At 36.0% G+C, this 24,131-nt stretch overlaps 2 protein-coding genes across 2 annotated transcripts in view; both read left to right on the top strand.

Moving 5' to 3' along the window:
• The window catches only part of LOC118735727 (serine/threonine-protein kinase rio2), a gene marked incomplete in the record, with an annotated part of 254,041 nt that extends 244,235 nt beyond the window's left edge, over positions 1-9,806 (top strand). The window contains 1 exon segment of the mRNA XM_036465662.1: positions 9,353-9,806.
• A 10,592-nt stretch (positions 9,807-20,398) lies between these two features.
• The window catches only part of LOC118735841 (mucin-21), a 54,952-nt gene continuing 51,219 nt past the window's right edge, over positions 20,399-24,131 (top strand). Inside the window, exon 1 of the mRNA XM_036465825.1 lies at positions 20,399-22,548. Within this exon, the coding sequence (XP_036321718.1) occupies positions 21,810-22,548 (739 nt within the window). The 5' untranslated portion in view covers positions 20,399-21,809. The remainder of the gene's footprint in view (positions 22,549-24,131) is intronic.

Genomic DNA, 24,131 nt, shown 5'->3' on the forward strand with positions numbered 1-24,131 from the left:
TTTTTTGATTTTTCCTGCTGCCACCCGAAAAATTTTACTAAATGTGTTTTAATAACCGATAATCCTATCTGGTATATGCAAAAATTTGTTATTTTATGTTTTCATAACCACATCACGCACGAACAGCTCATTTGGTGTGTTTATTTTTATTTTTTTGCATTCTAATCGATTATTTCTGTGGTAAAAAATTTTGAAAAATAGGGTGGCCAGATATTTGAGAATTCTAAGTTATTTAAAGGCTCAATAAAACAACTAACACGCTTTTAGATTTGAAGAAGAAACTTACATATTTAATGACATTTAAATAATTTTAAATTGTCAAATATCTGGCAACCCTATTTTCCAAATTTTTTACCTACCTTAAACCTACAGAAACCATCGAGTAGAATGCAAAAAAAATTAACTACATCCACTGAGCTGTTCGTGCATTATGTGGTTATGAAAACATAAAATAACAAATTTTTGTATATAACAGATGGGATTATCGGTTATTTAAATACACTTAGTAAAATTTTCAAGTTAATTAAGCATCAGAGTGTTATTTTTTGAAGACTTCTGAAGGAAGATAGTTTTATTTGATCGATTTTACAGCATTTTGATGAAAAAACGTATTTCCCCTTTAAAAACCCCGGCGGCAAAATAAAAAAATACTTGTCTCCTTATTTTTGATATTCCTAAGATCTAGGGGGTAGCTGGAGGGGAAAAAATTTTGGGTCACCCTAATATAGATGTACATAGTAAGTAAATACCCAATATTCCAAATTGTGCCATTTAGATTTTGGTGTCATTGATTTTTATAACTTCCTGTATCGTTTAGTAATAGCGCTCTTACACGATATGTATTTGCATATGTAAAAGCTATTTTTCTGATACGCTCTAATATATCGTACATACGGGTACATACAAAAAAGTGGCATTTACATATCGATGGCTGAGTGGAAGATCGACCTATCTCGGCAACCAGTTCGAAAACGCTCTATTTAAAAAAACTTTTCAAGAACGCCCTATTTCAGTATTCATTTCAAAAACGCCTTATCTCAGCTGCCAATTCAAAAACGCCCTATATCAGCATATTTTCAATACATTTTGAAGTGAGATAGGGCGTTTTTGAAACGAATTTTAAGATAGGGTATTTTTCGATTAAATTCTGAAATAGGGCGTTCTTGAAAAGTTTTTTGAGATAGAGCGTTTTCGAACTGGCTGCCGAGATAGGTCGATCTGCCACTCAGCCATCGATATGCAAATACTTATAATGTAACAATGCCCAGAGTATTGCAATAACTGACCAATTGGTTTGGCGTTCACATGTTTGCCTTCTACTAGCACCCCATAGTATTTACAAAACGGGTTTTCATGGCAGAAGTGCTGTAGAACCACAGATTCTTCCTGAATCATACCGAGCATCAGTACACTATTGCTTATTATCGACTAAAGATTCATACATACATAGATATTGATCTTTTGAATATTAATGAATAATAATACAGTATCTATAAATATATGTATATACGTATAGTATCTATATATAAATATACTTATATCCAAGTGTATATATCGAAATGTATGTATGTAGTCGCAGCTTAAAGTATTATTTTTCCAATGAAATTTCATTTTCGTTTCGAGTCGAGCATTTCCATTTTACGGTGCTATGGTTGCAGTTTTCATTTTCATTTTCGTTTTCTATTACGGTTCTAGTATTTCCCCTGGCTGCACCTAAAATAATACAAACTATTTCGCCGTTTGATAACTGTAAATACACTATACGTGTATGTATGTACATATTTGTCTGTATTAAAAAAAAAAAAACTCGTGAAAACACGTTTCCGTGAAAAAAGACCAGCTTTTGAATTCATATTCGTGTCACTAATGCACCCAAACGTATCTGCAACAGAGAAAATAATTCTCTTAGGCTGAACAGCGCACCGCTCCACCCTACTAGACTCCCTTTCCAAGCATGAATAAATAAAAACTAAAAGTGCAACAGGTTTAATCCCTGCACTGCCACCCTTTCAGACATTCTTCTCAGAGGAGGGGATGCCACATTTTGCACTCCATACCACTGTCCCTCGCCTCTGCAAGCGTACATATGTGTCTGATGTCGTGCTTATGCCTCCCCCAAATGCTGCCTTGCATTAATGTGCGGCACCATCGCGCAAATAAAAACTATAAAGCAAGACTAAAACGAAAACTCCTACTCCAGAGTTCATAGACAGCAAATCCACTTCACTTTCGATTGTGCACGGCAACTGTGGCGCAAATGGGATGCTCCGGCGCTATTGCCGGCCGCAACTTGTACGCTTAATTAGTGGCAGCAGCACATTTGCACCTATTACCTGCGTTCATACATACATATGTACATAGATGTATGTATGTATATATATAAATCTGATACATGGCGATACATATGTATGCCTGGACTACTGATGACTATTATGCAGTACCGTACGATGTGCAACAGTATAAAATATGTACTTCCATAAAAGTGTTTGCAAGTGGCAAGGGTAGTAGCGGTTGATTAAGCTGTTGTTGGCAGCGCTTTAAATCGGTGCATGTTTGCCTCATTAAGAAGTCGGCAAACATTTGTTCGTATAGCCAACCGCCTGCTCATTTCAAGCGAGTCGCTTCGCTGTTGATTGTTTGAACAATTTTGTTGCTGCTTTTACAGAATGGCGAACAAAATGTGTTGGAATTAAATGGAAACTCTCAGAACCTCTGTGGTATGAAAGAGTTTGCTGATGCAGAATTATAGTTGGTGCATATTTGTAATGAGTAGGCACACATATACACATACATACATACACATTTAAAAAGGCTAAAACTCGCGTACTCTTTGAAGTAACAAGATATTCACATAAATCACAATATACACTATGTACTATGTACTATACATATATGTAGATTTAAACGTGGGACAGACGGGCATGCTTATGCAGATAAACCAGCACATAAATGCGCATAATAATTTGGAAGTGACAGACGGCAGGCAGTATTGCGGATTAACGAGCCGCAAGGTCGTGGGTTCGAGTCCCACGGCCAGTAGAATTTTCATTTATTTCGTTTTTATTATTTTTTTTTTTATAAGTTCTATATTTTTTTAACGATGCTTTCAGGTAGTTGTTGGCTTTTTAATCAAATTCAACTCTAAAATTTTAATCGACTAATTGTAAAATAAAACATGTGATATAAAATAAAGCAAATGGAAATAAAATAAAATAAAATAAAATAAATAATAAACACAACACATTTTTTCGCATTCGCTCCAACCGTGGATCGAACCTGGCAGCTACAGGCTTGTAGCCAAACACGCCTGCTTTGTTTTCTTACTTGTACAAAAGACAACAGCTGGTCGTTTTTACCAGTGTTGTCATCGAAAATTCCCCGTATCCGAGTTAATTCCCAAAAATTTAGTGCATTTGTTCTGCTGCTTATGCGCATTTTAAAGGTGAAAATAGCCGAATTGAAGCAAATAAAGGCTGAAAGCGGTGCGTTTTACAAAACTTTTCTTGGAGATTTCTTTAAAAAAAAATACAAATACTTAGCACAAAATTAATGGGCATCACGCAAATAATGCGTGTTTGGCAGTTTCCAATAGACATATATATATCACTTTCGTTACAAGTATTCAGATCGTATGATTTTCATAAGAGTCCTGAATGTTGACGGAAAATCCAGCTTTAATAGACTCGGTATGTGTCCAAATGTACTTTCTGAAAAAAGTGCAGAGTTCGAGACAACCGACGCTTTTTTGAAAGGTTTCTTCTTACATCAGAATTGCTACAGAGTAGGGGCCGATGTTTTAGACGGTGCAGTGACATAACTCTCATGGGATTAACGCCGCTGGGGATCACTGCACTCGGCGACTTAACAATTCGGGCAAGTTTTTTGATTTAGCTGTGTAATGATTTACAAAATTTAAGGCATATTGAAAAGGTAGTATCAGCAGAACAGCTGATTTGATTTTTTTCCAAATTATTTGGTCACTAAAGTATCAAATCGTCGCCCAAGGGTGAAAAGGTGCCAAATCAATTTTTTGAAATGGTACAGGAGGGACGTAAAATCTATGGAGTTTCGTATTACCTACCATTCTGCATCAAAAACTAAATTTTGAAAATAATGGACTTGGCGCCATTTCACCTTTAGGTGGCTTTTTATTTTTTTAATGTGAAACCGTTTTTCATAAAAATAAGCGATTTAAATCTTTTAGAACTTTCGCTTACTTCAGGAGCACACAAACGCTGATTACTAGGCCTTGTTTTTGAAGCACACAAATTTAGCAAAAAAGAAATTTGCACCAATTTTATTTTTAATTTTTTTTTTTTAATTTTCGTTTATAATTCACCATGATATTAAAAAAACTTAATAATTTTTTGACAATTTAGAGCACAAAAGTTACATCAAAATACAAGTGAATGTTGTTTTTGCTCTAATGTTAATAATACCTGTTTAATATGCATTGGCTAAAAGGCAGTTTCACGAAAGTTAGTTAAGTAAAAAAAAAAAATCTATTTGAATTTAATACGAAAACTGACAAAAGGTAACAAATTATGTTTCACTTAAATTGCTAGTGAAACCGGCAGTAAAAATAAATAAAATAGCGAGTTACTTTCTTACTAAATATCAACTTAATCTCCGGCTATATCATCACTGGTAAGCATCTCGCAAAAACGCTTGCCATCTAACAGTATTTCCTTCTAAAGGTATGTGTATTTTTCAAACTAATTATAAGCCAGTACTTTGCCGTCCACCAGCGAATTACTAGAAATCCCCGGAGGTAATAGTAACAGTATGTATTTTGGCGCTTACACTTGTGCTAATTGTTTGGACGAGCTTCTTCTACAATTTGTAGTGTGGCTCTTTCCCTTCTAACGGAAAATGGATTTTATAAGTGGCCGAAAAAAACGCTCGAAGTTTTGGCTTTGCCTGCCGAGGAACGACTGTTGGAGCTTTTTCTTATTTGGATGTTGCCCGGACCAGGGAACGAACCCAGGTCTTAGGGAGTGGTAGCACGCACCTCCAACCACTCAGACACAACGGCCGATACGGGAATAAGGTCCTCAAGAATTTTGAAGTTTGGGAAAGGAAAATGTGAAGCGGCGTGCGCGGTGACAAAGATTCGTTAATTGCAATTTGCCTTTTGTTTAATAGCTCAACGTCCCAACATGCCACATGCAGCATTCACGCAACAATCCAGACTCAGCCAACTTATGCACATATATGTATGTGTACGTAGGGCAGAGATATAGTAAATGCATACATGAGCACAATATACTGCACCATTTCCGTTGCTCAAACCTCTGGAGCTAAGCTTCTCTTCAGCTTCAGCATTTTGGGTTAAACCGATTTCGTTTCGTTGGAAGTAGTTGGCGTTTATTCTTTACCCTCATGGCCTTTTCGCACGCGCGGCAATTGTGCAAAACGAGTGCTAAACGTGATGAATTCAAAAATAGAAAGTAGATCTTTGCTGTGGTAAGGTTTGACAGCTTCAAGTGCTACACAAACCACCGCGTCCCTGGCAGGTATTCACCCGTCTACCAGCCAATTGCGAGGTAAAACAGATTCCACATCATGGGAAAAGCACTAAAGAAACATACAGATATATTCATACATACATACATACTCACTAACCAAATACTTAGGTAAAACGGGCGAAATCGCGTTACATTCAACGAATTCGTGATTTTCTGGCGTATCGCTCCCAAACAATCACTGCAATTCTTCAAAAGTGTCATTGTTGTGCTGTTGGCGGTGCGACTGGTCGATATGAATGTTGTCGGTTGCTGATTGTCAATTGTCGATTTTCCTTGTTGTTGTTGTGGCCTAAATAACAAATGAATGCAATCACTTTCTGTGTCATCGTCAACTGCTGAGTGCGTGAGTGTAGTGTAGTGTTCATGATCTACTGCCACTCCATTTGTTCTGTTCTTTATGTACCTACTTTTGAATGTGGGAGTGTTCGTGTGCGTCTGGTGGCAGCACCAAGCGTCCTCTGCAGGATTGAATCCGTTCTGTATATTGTCAATTGACATTTTGGTTTTCATTAGTATGTTTGTTTATTTATTTGATAGTTTCATTGTCTGAGGCTGTGCAATATATGTACGTAAATATGTATGTTTGTGTATTTGTATTTGTATTCGTTTGGTTGCGGTTAAACACTTCGAGTTCGAGTACTTCAGTGGCACTTTGCCGCTTCGAAGCCTCTTCACCCGCAATAAAGTCACAATTTGTTAAGTGTTTGTGAATTTTCTGAGCTTTCCCAACATTTACCATCGGCTATCAGCATTCCTTCGACTGCATTTCACCAAATTTCATTTCTGCACTTCGGTCTGCTTCGGTCTGCCTTGCCTTGCACCAACGGCAGTTGTAAACATTTTGTGTGCATTTTTATTGCTACCGAAATTTCAGTTGAGAACTGACTGCAAGTTGGTCGCTTTCCCGGCGTCTTATACCCACTGCATTTGTTGTTTTATGGTTCACGATTTTATCTTCTTTCCAGTTTTTCGCATTGCACGATTATTTAGCTGCAGTCCTTGACCAAGTCAGAAATCAGCGCCGCCGAGTAAAGTCATTTTATTTTAAGACCTCATTCCACAGTCTCTTTTCTTTGCCTATTCGGAAACTGCTTATGCACACATACGCCTGCACTTACATACATGTTGATGGTTAAATTGTTTCGCATTGTGTGCATTTTTTGCGTTTTAGGGGCAAAGAAACTACGATGTAAGGCAGTAGTAAAATGAAGAAATTGCATTACTTGCAGACTTTGCGCTTTTTAATAGCAAACATCTTGCTGCCCTGCCTACAATCCTATTGTTATGAGATTTTTTGTTTGTTTTTATTCTTGCGTTTTGTAACAAATTAAAACACATTCAGGAAGTAAAGGGCGCACGAGATGAAGCTTTTAAATTTTCAGCTCAAGCGTTCAGATTGGAAATTTAATTTTGCGCAAGAGAATTCATCCAGAGAGTCTAGCGCCGATGAATTATCATAATTCCTTTGTGATTACATTTAATAAAGCGGCCTTGCTTCGTCGACTCAAACTTTCCGATCTTCCATAAACCACTGAAAACTCTCCCTAAGCAAGTGCTTTTGCTAGAAGGAATATATAACTTCATTTGTGAACATATTTTAGTAGAAGATATTAAAAATTATAAATTTTATGTTAAAATACTGTTGATGAAGATGTGCCATAAGCCATAACAATTAAAGAATATATCATAAACCATCCACCCACGGAAAATGTAGATAACAATTTGCCATCAATTTTAATGTTTGCGTATTCCTTTAATCCGTTTTAAATCTGCAGGTCTGCGAATAATTCGAAGTAGATTTTTGGGTACTTAAAAGTTCCGATGTTCATCACAGTTTAATATTTGCGCAATGTTGCAGCAATCAGCCGTATTTTGGGATATCCTTTCGAATGTTCGTGTATACGGTATACAATTCGGTTATCCAGTAAGTAACCGTTCATTTTGCGTCCGGATATGCGGATAGAACTAGAACCTAGTTACCAATGCTATCTACTCAAGTGCTGGCCAATTTCTTGAGCGTATATGAGTAAATCTCACGAGTTGTTACATTTTTCGACAAAAACGTGTTTTGCTCCAAAATGGGGGCACACTTATCTTACGCTATGCATTATCTTTAGTTTTGCATAATGAACAAGATTCCATCGCGAAATAAAAAGACTGGTATCCATAATTGTGTATGTGACGTATGTATACGCCCCGTAGCATTCAGCTAACACATTTACTTGCACTCCTTAACTAAAAAGCCGTATTATTTTAAAGTACTTAACTAAATATTGGCGTGTAATATTTTTCCACATTATTCTTCACGCATATACAAAATATTATGAACATACAGAATTATGTATATATTAATTTCTTCGTATACTATAATAAATTGACAATGAATTTCGAGTGTGCCAATAAAAATCATCATTTTTAAGTATCCTTAACATTTTTAAGTATCCTAAACTTTTATAATTAAAAAATCGCTAAATTTCAAAAATTACAAAATAGCTCAATTTGGTGGCACACTCTTGAAACTTCACAGATATGTTGTATTTGATGCTAACTTTGATTCACTCTAATGTGAACATTGTAATTGAAAACTTCCCAAAGTTATTCAACAAAAACAATTATGTTAATATTTTTGTTGAGCTTTGTACCACGATTTTGTTTATAAGGGAAAATTGAAAAAGCAACAAATTCTAAGCGGTAGAAGAATCTCATCAGATTTCTCTTTCCTAGACTTCAGCAGGGAAAAAAAGAAGTCTGATGAGGAGATGTGATGATCTCCGAAGTAGCTGCTATAACTTCTACCGCTTAGACTTAGTTGCTTTTTAAATTTTTCCTAAAAAAACAAAATCGTGGTGAAACCTCAATAAATATATTATAATAAAAATGTTAATAAGCCACAAAAACAAGTATGATTTTTTATTTCGCGTCACAATGAAAAAATTCTAAATTTCGGTACTTTTTCGCCTAAAGAAACACCACCCACCAAAAAGTTAACCATCTCAAATCGAACTTAACCACATCACTAACTATTGCTGTCCACACTGCGGTTTGAGGTTTATAAAGCAGTACAAATGTAGAGAACAGTGTTCGGACCTCCGAAACTCGATTCAGGACTAAAAATCTGAGCAAAAACAAATTTTCCGTACTAGATTGAATTTTTTATTTTCGTTTCTGACATTAATTGTTTGACTTAAATATTTTTTATTCATGCAAAAATAAGAACGTAAAGATAATATGTTACATATTTAGGTAATATTTAGCATTTCCTATAAAGTAGAACGTTTCTAACACTTTATTTTTTAAAGAGCAATAGGATCTAAACTTTTTCTACTTTATATAAATTTTATTCTACATATATTTTTTAACAACTTATGTACATATAGTTCTGCATCCGCCAATTTCTACAGCCATACATCAAAAAATAACGAAGTTACTTTATTGACGCATTGCTATGAAAGAGTTAATTTTTAACAGTAAGATTTGGCTAACTTTCAATTTTTTTACTGAAACCGGTGGTGAACACTCAAAAAACGGTCCCAAGAGAGCAAGAGGGGCATAACATGAATGAAAAAAAAAAAAACGGAATAAATTGAAGTCAAGCGGAGGAGAGGAGTAGATTTCAAATTTTTTCAAAAACCGGAGTAAATCAATCTCTTTATACCAAAAGTTGCATACATATGTATGTATCAGCATGGAAGCTTCATCTACTATAATTCCTTCTATCTAAAATATAACATCCTAGCAACAATTTTATGCCATATTTCTTGCTCTTCCTCAAACTGCAATTCGGTTTTAATAATGATAACTCTTCTTTCTTTCCGTCTTTACAGATTTGACGTGACTGTGTCTGAGCTCTTTCAATTTGTAGTGTCAAGACACTTGGAAAGGCAACAACAAAACTTCAAAGAGCACTTCAAATACAGCCAAAAAAATGGATTATGAAAATCAAACGTGACTTTCGCCCTGAAAACGAAATGCAATCCTATTTATTCTGGCACCACACTTAAGACAGAAACAACTTCTGGCTAAAATAATTCAAATCCTAGTCCTTTTTAACAACAACTGCAACAAATCACCCTCTAGCCTCACATTTCCGCTTCTCTTTTGAATTTTCTTACGAGCGGAATGTTTTTTGTCGTCGGCTGAAATACAACACCTAACAACTAGCACAGCTGCGCCGCAACACTTTAACGGTAACTGGAGGCGCGAACCTTGGCCACTTCAAGAACATCACATCAACAGCGAAGCGAAAAACATAAGCACAGCAGAAGTGGCATAGCGCTACAGCATAAATAAAACCAAGGAAAAAACCCATAAAGCGGCAAAAATGTGCGTTAGCAAGCAACCGTGGACGCTGATTGTCGGCTGCGCCTTGCTGTGCCCCACACTGCTCCTTTCGGGCACATATTCGACTCCCATTGCAGCAAGACGTGGCCACCAGCCAACGCCTTGCGCCCACGACAGCATCGCCGCCCTGATCAAAAAGAGTCCGATAATACTGAAGGCTCTGGGTGCACATATCTTCACCGACGACGCCCGCACTGTTGATTTACTCGGCGCAGGCGCTGTCAATGACCAGCTGAAATGGCAGAACGCGCAAAATAATTTCTTCGCATCAGAAACACTGCACTCGGCCGCTGGACCAACGGCAGCCACCGCTGCAGCAAGACAACGACAACAACAGCGAGTTTTGCAGTCTCAGCAAAAGCAACAGCCGTTGACAACTGCGGAAAGACGACACAGTGACAGTGACGACGGCACACCGGCCAGCTCTGCTTCTGTGACGACAGCACACTCAGCTACAGCGGCAAACTCGGCCAAAGCTTTGGACGAGTCCATTTTAATAACATTAACACCGGAAACGATATACAAAGGCGCGTCACTTTTGAAAATGACACCCGGGACGGAGAACGCTGCACGGAGCAGTGGTGGTGGCGGCGGCGGCGGTGGCGTAGGTGGCTATGGAAGAGGCGATGGCAGCGGCACGGGACACAATGGCAGCTATGGGAATGGAAGCGGTGGCAGCGCAACGCCCGAGTCCGCATATCAGTATGAAGGGTAGGTAAAGTGGAATATTTAGTTATGTTGAAATCTGTCCGGTGCCTTGCAACTTTGTGCAACTGGTTGAATGAAGTACGGTGCTCAGAAGACTGGCAGCTGGCATAGTTGCCGACAAGGCGAATCGCTCGTGCGCCTATTGTTGTGTGTGCGGTTGCGTGTTTGTGTGTGAATTGGAATGGAGAAAAGTGACAATTTAATTTAAAAGAGGTTAACAATTTGCAAACTTCGTCAACTATGTATGTGTAGCCGGCAAGCGCGCATGCATTGTACATAAATACACAATGTACATACAAACATAGCAGCAGTTATGGGAATGCTTGTGTGTGTGTGTGTGTCAGTATTTTTTGTGCAGCAAGTTACAAGTGCAATTAAAAAGCACTTTTCCTTTTCTGTACCAGCTGTGCGAAGCTGACCAAACAAATGCTCCACCACACTCACGCAGCCACACGCAGTGTATTTATGCTACATATTTCAACACTTCAACATAATTAATTGCGTAAAAGGGAAACACGCCTCATTGGAGTGCCTTTCTCGCCTACTTTCCGCAATCAACATTTACAAATTAACCATAAAACATCGCATTTCCTGCAAATGAGCCGATAACACGGTGCTACAACCGAGTGTAGGTTGTAGGTATGGTCGAGTACAACATGGAAATAGGTACCGTATAGTTCCTCAACCCTCCATTTTGTGTATGCCAAAAACCCGTTATTTTCGTAGTTGATGCACTTATCTATTAATAGCTTGACTACTTTCTATCCGATTTTAAAAATCGAACAAGTTTTGAAGGGAGGATTATTAGACCTTTAAAACGATGTATATATAATAATAGCCGTGCAAAAATTTGAGGATCAAGTGGTCCACTGGGACGTAGTTTTAAAGGCCCAGGTTGCGTACTAGTAACTTGGTTATGCTGAGCTGGACCACTTCAAACGTAAAAAACTGATATAGATTTTGCTATTTAAATTTAAAAATCACCTTGAAAAATGATCAAATATTCAGTTTATACAAAATTTTATGAAATTCAGGCATGGTCCAAAAGGAGTAGTTGTCTTGGTGGTCCCATGTTAATGCGTTGGACCAGAGGTGGTCAGGTTCAACGACATCGCAATGTTAATGTAACCGCATTTTCTCCATATGTTTTGACCATTTTGGTTGCTAGTGTTGGTTACAATGTAGCGTGGTCCTATACTAGTATTTAACATAGTCCCACTTTTTTCAGAGTAGTTAGACTTAGCTTGTTGGGAGTTTTCATCGGTTAAATTTTAATGAGCCCCTATTTTTCTTCATTTTTGAACTTTGATCATCGCTTATTTCAAAAATGTCTATGCAACTTTCCAAATATGTGGCATTTATCTAAAATAACATTTATTTGTGAATAAATTGATACCACATCCAATGCAATTGCATAAAAATTGTCGGCCTTGAATTTAAATGTGTGTATCTACCGGACGTGCAGATTTTTTAAACAGTGTGGTTAAAGGGATCATCAATATTTACATACTCAAAATTGTTATATAAATATGCGTATCTCAAAAACTACTTGACCGATCTCGACCAAATTTGATATACACATTGAGCTTTGTCTCCTTAAGCACCGCGAGACGCATCGCCTATCGCCTATACCGCTTGAAAAAATGTTGATTGAGGCAAATAAATAAAGTTTCTTTTTTAGTATAATGCCAAAAACTTCGTTCAAACAGAATAAATCGTATTCGGATTTCACTAAAAGTGTGCCACTGAGAAAGTGCTGTTTTTCCTGCAAGGCCTACAGATACATGCAGATACATGCAGAAAGGCATGATCATGCAAACGTGCCCTGTGAGAAAAGTAATAATGCATTACATGTGTGATAAATATTGTAATGCTTTTCTTACAGGTTTAAGATTCTATTACTGATTAATATGTAATCAACATTCTAATGTATGAAACAAGTTCCAAAAAAATGTATGTTAAATCGCATACATTCCTCAATTACTAGGTAAGGCTTTTCATAGGACATCGTCATAAGGAAAAAAATGCATTTTCGAATCTGAAAACGGGTTTTTACTGATAAAATTTTCGATTAACATACATTACATTTTCCCACTGGGTATACATATACATTTGTGCTGAGCATCAACAATGCTGATTGCGTGCCTAGAGGCCGCATAACATTGTTTTTAAGTATAATGAATTAATTACATTTAATCAACGCAATTAACGATGCACTTCTGCTGTGTTGTGTGCTTGTATGTATGTATGTACTTGTATGCCTGTGTAAACCTGATTAATCCATACATTCGTATGTAAATACATACATATGTATGTATGTATATCAGCATGAGCTTCCGACTTCGCCAAAAGTCAGCATTATTTATGACATTTCGCATTTAATTGCAATTGAGTGTAAAGTTTGCTATACTCGAACACATATGTATGTACACACTTATATAGTATATTCATACATATGTACAGTCAGTATCAATTGTTAGTGTACACATTTTTCTAATGTAATGCTGACTACGAGGCAACCGTTGAGACAACCAAGGCATGTTGCTTCGACCGTTGCCTTGTCTGTAGGAATGTTGCTCACAGAAATTCGTGTTGCGCAACCGTTGCCCGAAAATTAAAATATTTTGATAATTTGTATTGGTTGCCGTGTCGGTTGCCTCATGTGTATCGTTGTGTATTGAATTTATTGACTTAGTTCATTGAAAACAAGTGAGCTGAAAAGGTGTTTTGGTAGAAAACAAATTTTCTTCCGCATATTCATTTCATAACAGAGCAAATACTTGCGGTTGCCTCGTGCGTATTAAACAAGAACATCAGGTTGCCTCAACGCTTTGCTTCAACGGTTGCCACGTGTGTAGTCAGCATAATATTCACAATTATTTTCATGAAATCTTTTTTTCATTAATTACACGGGTTTACATATTAAACCACACCTTTATATCCCTATGTTATTAGGCTCCATCACGTCGAGTTCGAGGTCATTTGAAGGTCATGTAGGGAAAAATTAATTGAATTAACCTAAAAATTCAATGCAATTCTTCTGCATTCGACCTTTCGATGCCAACACCTCTAGATGACCTTGAGGAATCAAGGGACCCTCATATTCGGATTCAGCGATAACAAAAAAAGAAAATATTAAATAAATTGTTTGTCCTATTTGACCCTCAAATGACCTCGAACATGACATTATGGAGGTTAACGGACTTTGGATTCGGCTTTAGCCATTCGAAAAACCCTTATATGTATATGAATTTTCAACTTTATAAATTGGATTTTTCTCCACTTGACTTTCAAATTACCTCGAACCTGACGTCATGGGGGCTAATAGACTTCGGATTCGCATCCAGCGCATCGAATAACATAGGAATATAAAGGTTTGGTCCAATATGCAGAAACTTTTGTTTTTTTTTGTAAACCTGTGTTATTTATAAAGATATGGTTTATTCAATAACATAAACCTTATAAATCAAAGTTTCACACTTTATATAAAGTTCACAAAGATAAAAAAAAAAAATTGCGTCAAAATTTTTAAATTTTTATTCAGAATTTCTAGTATGCAGTTGTGTAGTCCGTTCAATTTTAGTAAAATAAAGTGCAAGTTTCAAGTCGCTTAAAATTACCGCTAGCTTTTATAATTTTCATGATCAGAATCTATTTTTATATGAAAGAAAATGCGCAATACCCTCCGCAAAAAAAAAAAAAAACGAACGGTAATTTTAAGCGACTTGAAACTTAGGCTTTCTTTTACTAAAATTACAACTTGCATACTCGAAAATTTTCCAGAAATTCTGAATAAAAAGTGTAAAATTTTGATGAATATTTGAACATTGTAATTTTTGTGAACTTTGATATATAAGGTTTATATTATAGAAGCAAATTTGTCATGAAAATAATTGTGATTATTATATTAGAACAAGGTGTACCCTAACTTTTGACACTGTCTGTATGTAACATTATTACTTTATTTCACCAAAAAATATCTAAATATTTTAAATAATATAAATAAATTAAAAAAGGCTTTGACTCTAGACTTTGGTTCAACATAAATATTTTTAAGTAATTATTAAAATGTTTACATATTTACTCACATCCCTCATAAGCTTCGTGGTAAAAACTTAAGTTTATTTTTTTTTTTCGATATACCTTGCACGCAACAAAAATCAACAATGAACAACAACAAACATTCAATGAAAATTCAACAGCCAGTTGAATGCAACGCTGCAACCTTTGTCATGCTTCGATGGAAATCTTTTGAAAATTCTTCCAACCGAGTTAATTGTTTTTGGTAAATTGGTAACTGGGCAACAACAGCAGCAACAACAACAACTCCCAGGGGAATTGCATGCAACGCAACAAATGGACTTTTTATCAATTAGCATAAATGGCTTGCACCGCTGGAGTCCGCAGTTTGAGAATCACATTTGGAAGCATTTGGGTGAGTAAGCTAGCTAGTCTATGTCTATTTACATATTTACATGCATATGCGTAAGTGGATATTTTTTTAAATACATACATACATACTTATATTGTTACCTTAATATAGCAAGACCCTCAACTATTCTCTTTTCCAACTTATATAATTGAAAAAAAAAAAAATCAACTGACCACTATTGGCTTCTGTTTTTAATAAAATCCATTCTTCTTAAGAGATTTTCTTTTTGCTTTGTATTATTCAGGTTTTTTCAATATGAAACAATCAATATGTATAGACACGAGCAGAATGACAAAATGTATAACGAATACGAGAGAATGGGGCTATGTGCTGGTAATTGCGGAAAACTCGTTTGAAGCTTTTCAAAATCTAATAAACTATTTACATAAAAATGTATTTAAATTAAGTTTTTCAATAGGCGGATTCCATGAGTATTGCTTAAAATACGTACATATTTATTAGATGAAAAATTGTACATAAAACGCTTTGCTTTGTATGGATGATCAAAAAATTAGCTCCACTTTTGCAATCATATACATATGTATGTATATATGTATGTATACTGTCTGTTATTACTTTCTTCTTGCTTTCACTCATTTCTATTGTTAAATTCAATTCAATTCAAAGCAGACAAAAATATGTATGTATGTGTGAACATTAGAGTGGTCCAAAAATGTACGTGAAAAAATAAGGTCGGATTTTTAATGCCGCCACCCCCTAGGATTATTTTATACCGAAAAAAGTATACCCCTATTTTTTTATTTTGAAAAAAATAAATAAAAAATTTAGGGAGTGCTCAAAGCGCTCAAAGTTTTCCATGTATTGTATATGGGAAAAAACAGCTTTTCGTAGAAATAATGTAGAATTCTTGAAAATCAATATTTTTCACAATTACTTCTTTAACCATTTTTTAATGGTAGCTATATTTTATAAATCCGCCGAATAAAAAATCTTTAGTAACAAAAAATAGTTGAAGAAACAATTGGGTATTATTATTGGGAATCTCCTGAAGAGAACCACAGTTTTTCGATCGGAAAATATTGATTTTCAAGAATTTTAAACCACCCCCCCTCCCTCTATAAAAAAAACATGGAAAACTTTGAGCGCTTTGAGCACTGCCTAAATATCTTTCGATTTCAAAATATTTGGGTATATTTTTTTCGGTATACGTAGAACAATCCGAGGGGGTGGCGGCATTAAAATTCCGACTTTACTGTTTTTGGAACACTCTAATGTACATATTTTATATAAATGAACTTGCACTTGTTTATTCCATTTTTTTCTACGGAAAGAGATTATTACTGGCCATACGAGTATCTATTATTTGTTATTTGCATCCATTATAATTGTTTAAATAAAAATAAAATGGTAAAGTTTTAGATGAAATCTCTCTACTTCTTTCTGAATACGTATTCTGCATCCTTTCTTTCGTAGAGCTTTTTTGTTTACGCGTATGTGTGTATGTAAACTATTGCAGACTTTTTTTCAGAAAATTAAAATTGTGGCCATGCTTTCGGAAATATTAGGGCAGAAAATGGAAACTTTCAAAAATTTCATTTAAATTAAAAAGTAAGCCCTATTTATGTACATACATATATGAATTCTATCCGTACAGCTTGCTACTCATCCGAATTTCAAATATGATTCGGTCAACTTTTGTTGATAAAAATATATTTAGTTGAAGTAATTAAACTATTTTTGAGGTGTGCGATCAAGAAGTAAAGCCATTCATAAAGAGTACTTCTCAAATGTTTTCAAATGTATCTACATATTTTTTTGCTTAAAATGCTGCTTTAATTATAATTCCTTGTGCAGTGCTTTTCAGCAATTTTTCATTTTTTTTTTATAATTCGTAATACCAAAACATCTTTCAAAGTACGAGTACATACTAGTTGCATAGAATATAAAGAAACTAAAGTTTGCCAACATCTCAACCCCCAGCGTAGTGCATTCACCATTCTAATTTAAAAAAGGAATCCGAAAAATTTCAAATTGGGATCTTTTTGGCTCACATATTCGCAGGAATCTACTACCAAGTTTCCTCGTTTTTCGCCCCTTTCCCAAGCTTGTGCATATTGGGCTTCATGCATAGAAATGAGCTTAAGCTCAGACTCAATGGGCCTTATGCATAAAAAGTGAGCTTAAGCTCAGACTCAATTTTTGCACTGAAAGGGTGAGCTCAAGCTCAAGAATTTGTACTGAAAAACGAGTCGGAGCTTAAGCTCACTTTTTATGCATGAGGCCCAATATTTGCACTGAAACAGTAAACTCAAGCTCAATAATTTGTACTGAAAATCGAGTCGGAGCTGAAGCTCACGTTTTATGCATGCATTGCATTGCCTTACTTGTTAGCCTATTTCGTGATTAAATTTAGCTTAGTTTGTTGGTTTTGTGTTTTTAAAATTCTTTCTTTCTGTGTTTATTTCTAAAATTAACAAATTGTGTATAATCATACCTCAGAATTCATTTAGGGAAACCCAGTAAATTTTCTAATTTTTCACGTTATAAAATATATATGTACTTACATATGTATGTATCTATGTATGTATGTAGTATGTACATTATGTTTAGTTTTCAAATGAATACTTGCACTGTAGCTCAGGGGTTTATTAATTAAAAATCAATTTAGCTGGCGCGTAAAGCGCAAATAACCAGCACATATATTGTCAATATTTGCCCGTATGCATGTACATACATACATATGTATGTATGTATGTGTTGGCTGCTCTTTATTGAATGGTGCATACATATACTGCATCCCGTTTACATTCCATTTATCAAAATTTTTCAAATCCTGCACTTTTAATTAAATACATCACTCGCAGGCGTACAAAGTTTTATATGAAAACTAAACATGGGTGACATTTACTTTTAAACAAATCATCAATAAAGGCTGCGATAATGGGTTTTGAATTTGAATTTGAATTTGAATTTCGCCCAAAATGTAATGCCTGAGCCAAAAATAAACAAGTATACATACAACATTTTTATGTCAATACAAATTTTGGTTCGAAATAGTCCTTTATTTCAACTGAATAGATTTAATTTAATTTGTTACTTTTTTATATTTTTTAAATAATATGGCTTCTATGGTTGAGGCGTGAGAGTAAACGTGTTAGATGACTGCGTAGGGTGCTACGGGGCGTATACGTTACATACGCGGAATCCCTCTTGCGGGCAAAACAGCGTTCCTCACGCCAGAAAAATTGGTAATGGAGTGCGAATACCTTCCACTTTTGGATCGTAAATGTCTTCTTCTTCGTGCCCGAAACAGCGCGGGCTTTTTTCCGGGCAGAAATGTGCAAGAAGTCAATTTGAAATAACAGCTGCTGTTTGTTTACATCCGAAAGCAAATTTTGTAAAATATAAAAATGGAAAATAGCACTAAAGGTTCAGAAATTTAGGTATTTGCTAATGTTATTAGCCATATAAGATACTTACACATAAAATCATTGCTTATTAGAGCTTATTTGCTGGTTCCGGGCAAGAAATGTGGTCTTTGCGTTCCTATAATTACCGCTCTAATTACCCAAACCGTCCGGTAAGCATGTGGAACAAACCTTTTTTAACCGACTTCAAAAAAAAGAGAAGCTTATCAATTCCTCGGAATATATATATATATATATACATTTTTTATGTATTTTTTTTTCATCGGAAGAAATTAACGATGATCTTAAATTTTTATATGAGAATTGAAGTCGGTTGTGTTTTTTGCTTAAAAATTACTTGGATGGCTAGCTTAAGAAAAAGCTGGCTGGCAAGCATAAGAAACTCCAAGCCTTGCTGCATCCAGTAAACGCATAATTCAGCTGACTCTCAATACAATGGTGTGGTCTGGAAGCATAAACAGAATAGTAGAAGTAATTTTGTTGTTGTAAGTAACGCATAACACAAGGTAACGGTCGCAAAAAAGGAATGAAAATGATGGTGAAATAAAGTGGATAAAAATTCCAACATGCAAGAAAGTCGAAGTGGCTGAATTTGCAGAAAAACGCAAAGCAGCAAGAGTTCGCATAAATCACGCCAGCCTTATGAGAACGCCGTCCATTTAGGGAGGTAGTCAAAAAGCACGCGCTCGTACATTCCTATGTACCCTGTAAGATATCGGGTTAGACTCAGAGTACACAATAAACTAGAGCTGAATTTTTGTAACCAGTTTCCAATTTGGACTAAACACAAGCAAAGGCCCATTTACATTTACCGTTTCGTGGCCTAGACTGCATATCATTGAAACCAAAAAATAGGCACCTATGACAAAACATATACAAAGAACTGATACACTGTGTATTATATTCGATCCTCTTACAATGCAATTGCCCTACCCAGCATTACACTGGGACTATTTTTATTAGCATTACACTGCCTTCAGTTTTAAGGTTATAAGTACGGTGACCATCCGTCCTTTATTTTAAAGGACAGTCCTCTATTTTAACCACCTGTCATTTACAATTGTTTTCAAAATAAAGGACGCCTTTTGCGCTTTATTTCTTGAACTGTCCTTCAAATTAGCTCTGTATTTTTCAGAAGTGTATTTTAAACACAGAACATGAGAAATAAAAATGCCCCTTATAAAAGATATATTGAAAACCTTCGCCAGTTTGTTTCGCACCCCACTTAAGGGCTTTTATTTAATCTTTTATCTAATCTTTGTTCAATCTATAAAGCACAGGGAAAGTTGCGCTCAGGATCGTGTTGCACGCTGAGTTTCCAGTTCCACTGAAAGAGAACAATAAACCCCCTGCTGCACGGTGGTCCAAAACTGGCATTTAGTGTTCGCTATTCACTCGAGCCTTAATTTTTTGTTACTTAATTTGATAATTTCTTTATGAAAGCTTATAATATTTGCAAGTGACCAGCTGAGCCTGATTTGTGATTTTTATTTGGTTATATTAAATTTTTTAGTGAAAAATGCAGAAAAAGTTTGGAATTTTTAAATTTTCTTAAGTTGTCTATGTTTTCTCCTTCTTTCCTACATGTCCTCCTGCAACCGCTCAAAAAGACACGCGCACATACATATATAAATTAACACACATTTACATACACATGTACATATGTATGCACATTTGAAGTATGTATTCTAGCAAAGAACTTGCGCAAATTGAGGTAATCATGAGTATGGAAGACAAGGTTCGAAAGAAAAAAAAAAACCATAAATATAAGAATGAGTTCGTATGGAATGAGTTGGACAAATGAGAACCGAGCAGAACTGGAGTGACTGACTGTACAGTTAAACAATGGGCCATATGCATAAAACCTAAGCAAATGCTTTTTCTTAAAGCTTCAGACCTTTTACTCGATTTGTTCAAATAAATTTAAGTAAAAGGTACTAAATTTTAAGTAAAAGAAAATGCTTATGGCGATTTCTTTTCTACAAAAAATTTTGCATTCTCATCGCCCTCTTCTTAGTGTTTGTGCGTAGAGGGCAAAGAGAAGGTTGCATTTTTCGGTAGAAACGAAATCGGAACAATGAGTTGTATTTGGAAGTGAGAAACAGTTTAAAAAAATTTATTGAGATATGATTTATGAGAATGCAAAATAAAGTCTATGGGGGAAGAAGCTACAAACTGCCTCTTGTTGTATTTGTTTCATTCGGCGTCCCATCCCAGTGGGAATTAGAAGCACGTAATAATGCCATACTCTTCATCCGGCGGTTCTTACCACTTCCATGCCGAATTTTCCTTACTTTAATAAAGGCATGGCCGCCTTTTGGTAGAAGAAATTGAGAATATACATTTGGTATCAGACATACTATACTTTTAAGTCGTTTTACCAAATAAAGTAGAGCAATCGCTCGGAGTAGTTCGGTGTTCGGTACATTATTTTAGACCTTTTTTAGTAAGACATAATCAGGGCCCGGATCGCGGCACTCGTGATCGATTGATTACTCGTTTTTGAATCGAATCAATACGAGTTAAATGGGCGAAGCACACTCGCTATCGAAATCCGCGATCTCAAAATCATATTTCGATTCGAGTTACTTTCGACATCGAATTCCGCGATTCGAGCCCAGATGGTGCTCATTTCGCGCTTTAGTAATGGATAACATTAGGCATTATGCTCGTAACAATTTTGATATTAAAAGCTGAAAGAAAACATGGATTAACTCGAAAAGTAGTTTCCAATTGGGATATAATAAATTACTTTTATTTTGTCCATACACCAACATCTGCTTTATGAGGCTTTAAATAGTTTAAGATTTTAATTGCCAACAGTCCGTGGCGTAGAAGAAATTAAAAAAGCAAATTGTGTGTCTCTCATTTCCGGTTCACTTGCCACACATGATGGCGACAACGACGACGATGGCGATTCCGCAACCATCAACAACAACAACACTCTCCCCACCACCTCCTGGCAATGACGATGCTGCTGACGATGAATGATGCACGCTGAACGAACAACACTGCTGTGGCATCCACCTGACGCTTCTCTGGCTGCTACTTCTATGACAATTACCGTTACGCACACGGCACACGAATTGATGGCAACATATTGCAACCTGCCGCACGGATGGTGGATACTGACGGCACTCACAATGAACCGTCACAACGTGCAACAACAACAAAAACATCAATGAACACGAAAAAAAAAACACTTTTGCTCCAATTACAATGGCAATCGGCAACAACACAAACAAACTGAAATTGCATTACCAACGGCTGCTGGCTGCCTAACGGATTTGGTTCCATGCTGCAGGCTGGGATGATTGGAGTGATTTTACGCTCTGCAGCGTTACATGCGGCAAAGGTGTGCAACAGCGATTCCGTCGCTGCTTGCTCGATAATCCGTTGGTTAACTTCAACATGCAGCTAAACTTGAATGCAGTCGCTGATGATGAAGATGACGAAGATGTGGTGGCCTACGATGCGCCCAGCAGCGAAGGCTTTGACGACACACGGCTCGCATACAATGCGTTAGGCGGCTTCAATGACATGGACTTGGTTGGCGCGCCATTGAGTGACGAAAACAAGCAGCGACAGCAGGGCACAATTTCCAAAGAGAATGGCGACAACTTGCAACAGCTCAACGGCAATGCGGCGAAAACAGACAATTCCGCAGCTTTGGAAACTCTTTCAGGCATTGAGACTGTTGCTGGCACTGCAGCAGCAGCAGCAGCCGCAGCAGCATCGAACGAGCACATCGACTACAAGATTAATAAGCCACATAAATCCAATTTGCGCAAAACACTAGCAATGCGAACGTTTGCCACGACAGCGGCCATCGCTGGCAAAACAGCTAAAACCAATAAAGCAGATGGTCGAGCTGATGATTCCAAAAGTGAAAACAGCATTGTCAACGATGAAATGATGCGCACTTTCGAAGGTAATCTCAGAGTGAATGAGGAGACTTTCTTCAGCAGTGGCAGCACTCTGAAGTTGGATGACGACGAGCAGTCGATCAATGGCAATGAAAGCCATGGAAATTCTAAAAGTAAATCGCGACGCCAGCATAAACGCCGAAAACCAACGAAAAACTATTCGACCATGTTTTGCGAAGGCTACAACATTGAGCAGCGTAATTGCAACACATTCGAGTGCAGCGGTAAGTTTTCATACATATACACAAATACGTAGCGGTAAGTATGTATGTGCGTAAATAAATAAGTAAGTTTTCAGGAAAATAAAGATGAATTGTGCAGCTATTTTTGAAGTAAGTACATAATTGAAATCCTCGGCCGCTTTGGTGTGGTGGTTAGCAGTGCGCGCTACCTTAAGATTTTATAGAACACTTAAAGAAAAAAATGCATCATAATTTAAAAATTTTTCTCAGATGTGTTTTTTGAGTATACAATTTTAGTTTAATAATGTGCAAGTTTCAAGTGGCTAAAAATTACCGTTGATTTTCACTGTATTAAATTTCTCGCTAATATTGCAAGCACAACACAAACTCACGACTTGTCCAAATCTTGAAGAAGTTTATTAAAATTTTACTGATTTCACGTTATATGCATTGATTTAAAAATTTTTTTATTAAGAGTATTACGCATATTTTTTTATACAAAAAATTTGTCGAACATACATGTTTCAAAGAAAATCTGAAAAAAATTGCCAAAAATCAACATAAAACGTAAAAATTTTTCTAGAAATTCTTGTTAAAAACACACAACAAATTTCATAATTTTTGCGAATTTGGTTTATTCGCTTTAGGTTAGACGATGAAACTATATTTAAAAAAATAAACATTAAAAACAAAAAAAAAGCCAAAATTGTTAAAATTTCGCGATTATTTTTCCACCACTTTACCAAACATATAAAAATATTCGCATTTGATCTCAATAACAAAACCCTCTATTTTTATATATGTACATAGATTTGTCATATTTTTGTAATATTTGTTTTCTTTAGCTTCAAAAAAATTTAACCATTTTACCCGAACCGAACCGCGGTTTAATAATACTCATGAACCGGTTATTGTACCGGTACAAGCTGAACCGAACCGCACCTTTTTTTTTTTTTTTTGTAAGTGATTTGCAGCCCTGTTTTATATTGAAAGAAATCTCGTGCGTGATAGCGGTTGGTTAAACAGCTGACAACATGAAAAGTACATATCTGCCTTAATTTCTTTATGCAAAGCAAGAATCGAACGAACGATACAACTTATCAAAGTATAAATTGAAAAAAGTATATTCATTGGTGCATATGTATGTATGTACATAAGTATTGACAAAAAAAAAATTGATTACTACCATTCACAAAGGAATCACATTACCCGGAATAGGGCAGAATGAAAATAGACCGTCCTAGCTGGAATTTAAATCCCGCAACACAATTCTTACCCGACATCTGCCTGCCAAACGCTTTCAAAGTAATGTCAACACAGCGGAAATTAATATGCTTTATCTACGGACGATGCTTGTTTTACATACATACATATGTATGTACATTGGAAAGAGTTGCAGTATTTTCTATCTCCCAACTCAATCAGGAGACAATTTATAAAACGCTCTGACAACCCACATTCCTCGCCCCCCCCCCTCAAGACTGCATAATGTCATACACATTTATTCACATAAACATTTAAATATTTGTATGTACGTATGTATGTACATTAGGGTGGTCCTTAAATGTAGGAAGCAAATTTTTACATCAGATTTCCTAAGCCTCAACCCCCACGTCGATGCTACT

This window comes from Rhagoletis pomonella, unplaced genomic scaffold (assembly GCF_013731165.1).
Source record: "Rhagoletis pomonella isolate Grant_MI unplaced genomic scaffold, Rhpom_1.0 Rhpom_scaffold_00001, whole genome shotgun sequence".
Lineage (NCBI taxonomy): Eukaryota > Metazoa > Arthropoda > Insecta > Diptera > Tephritidae > Rhagoletis > Rhagoletis pomonella.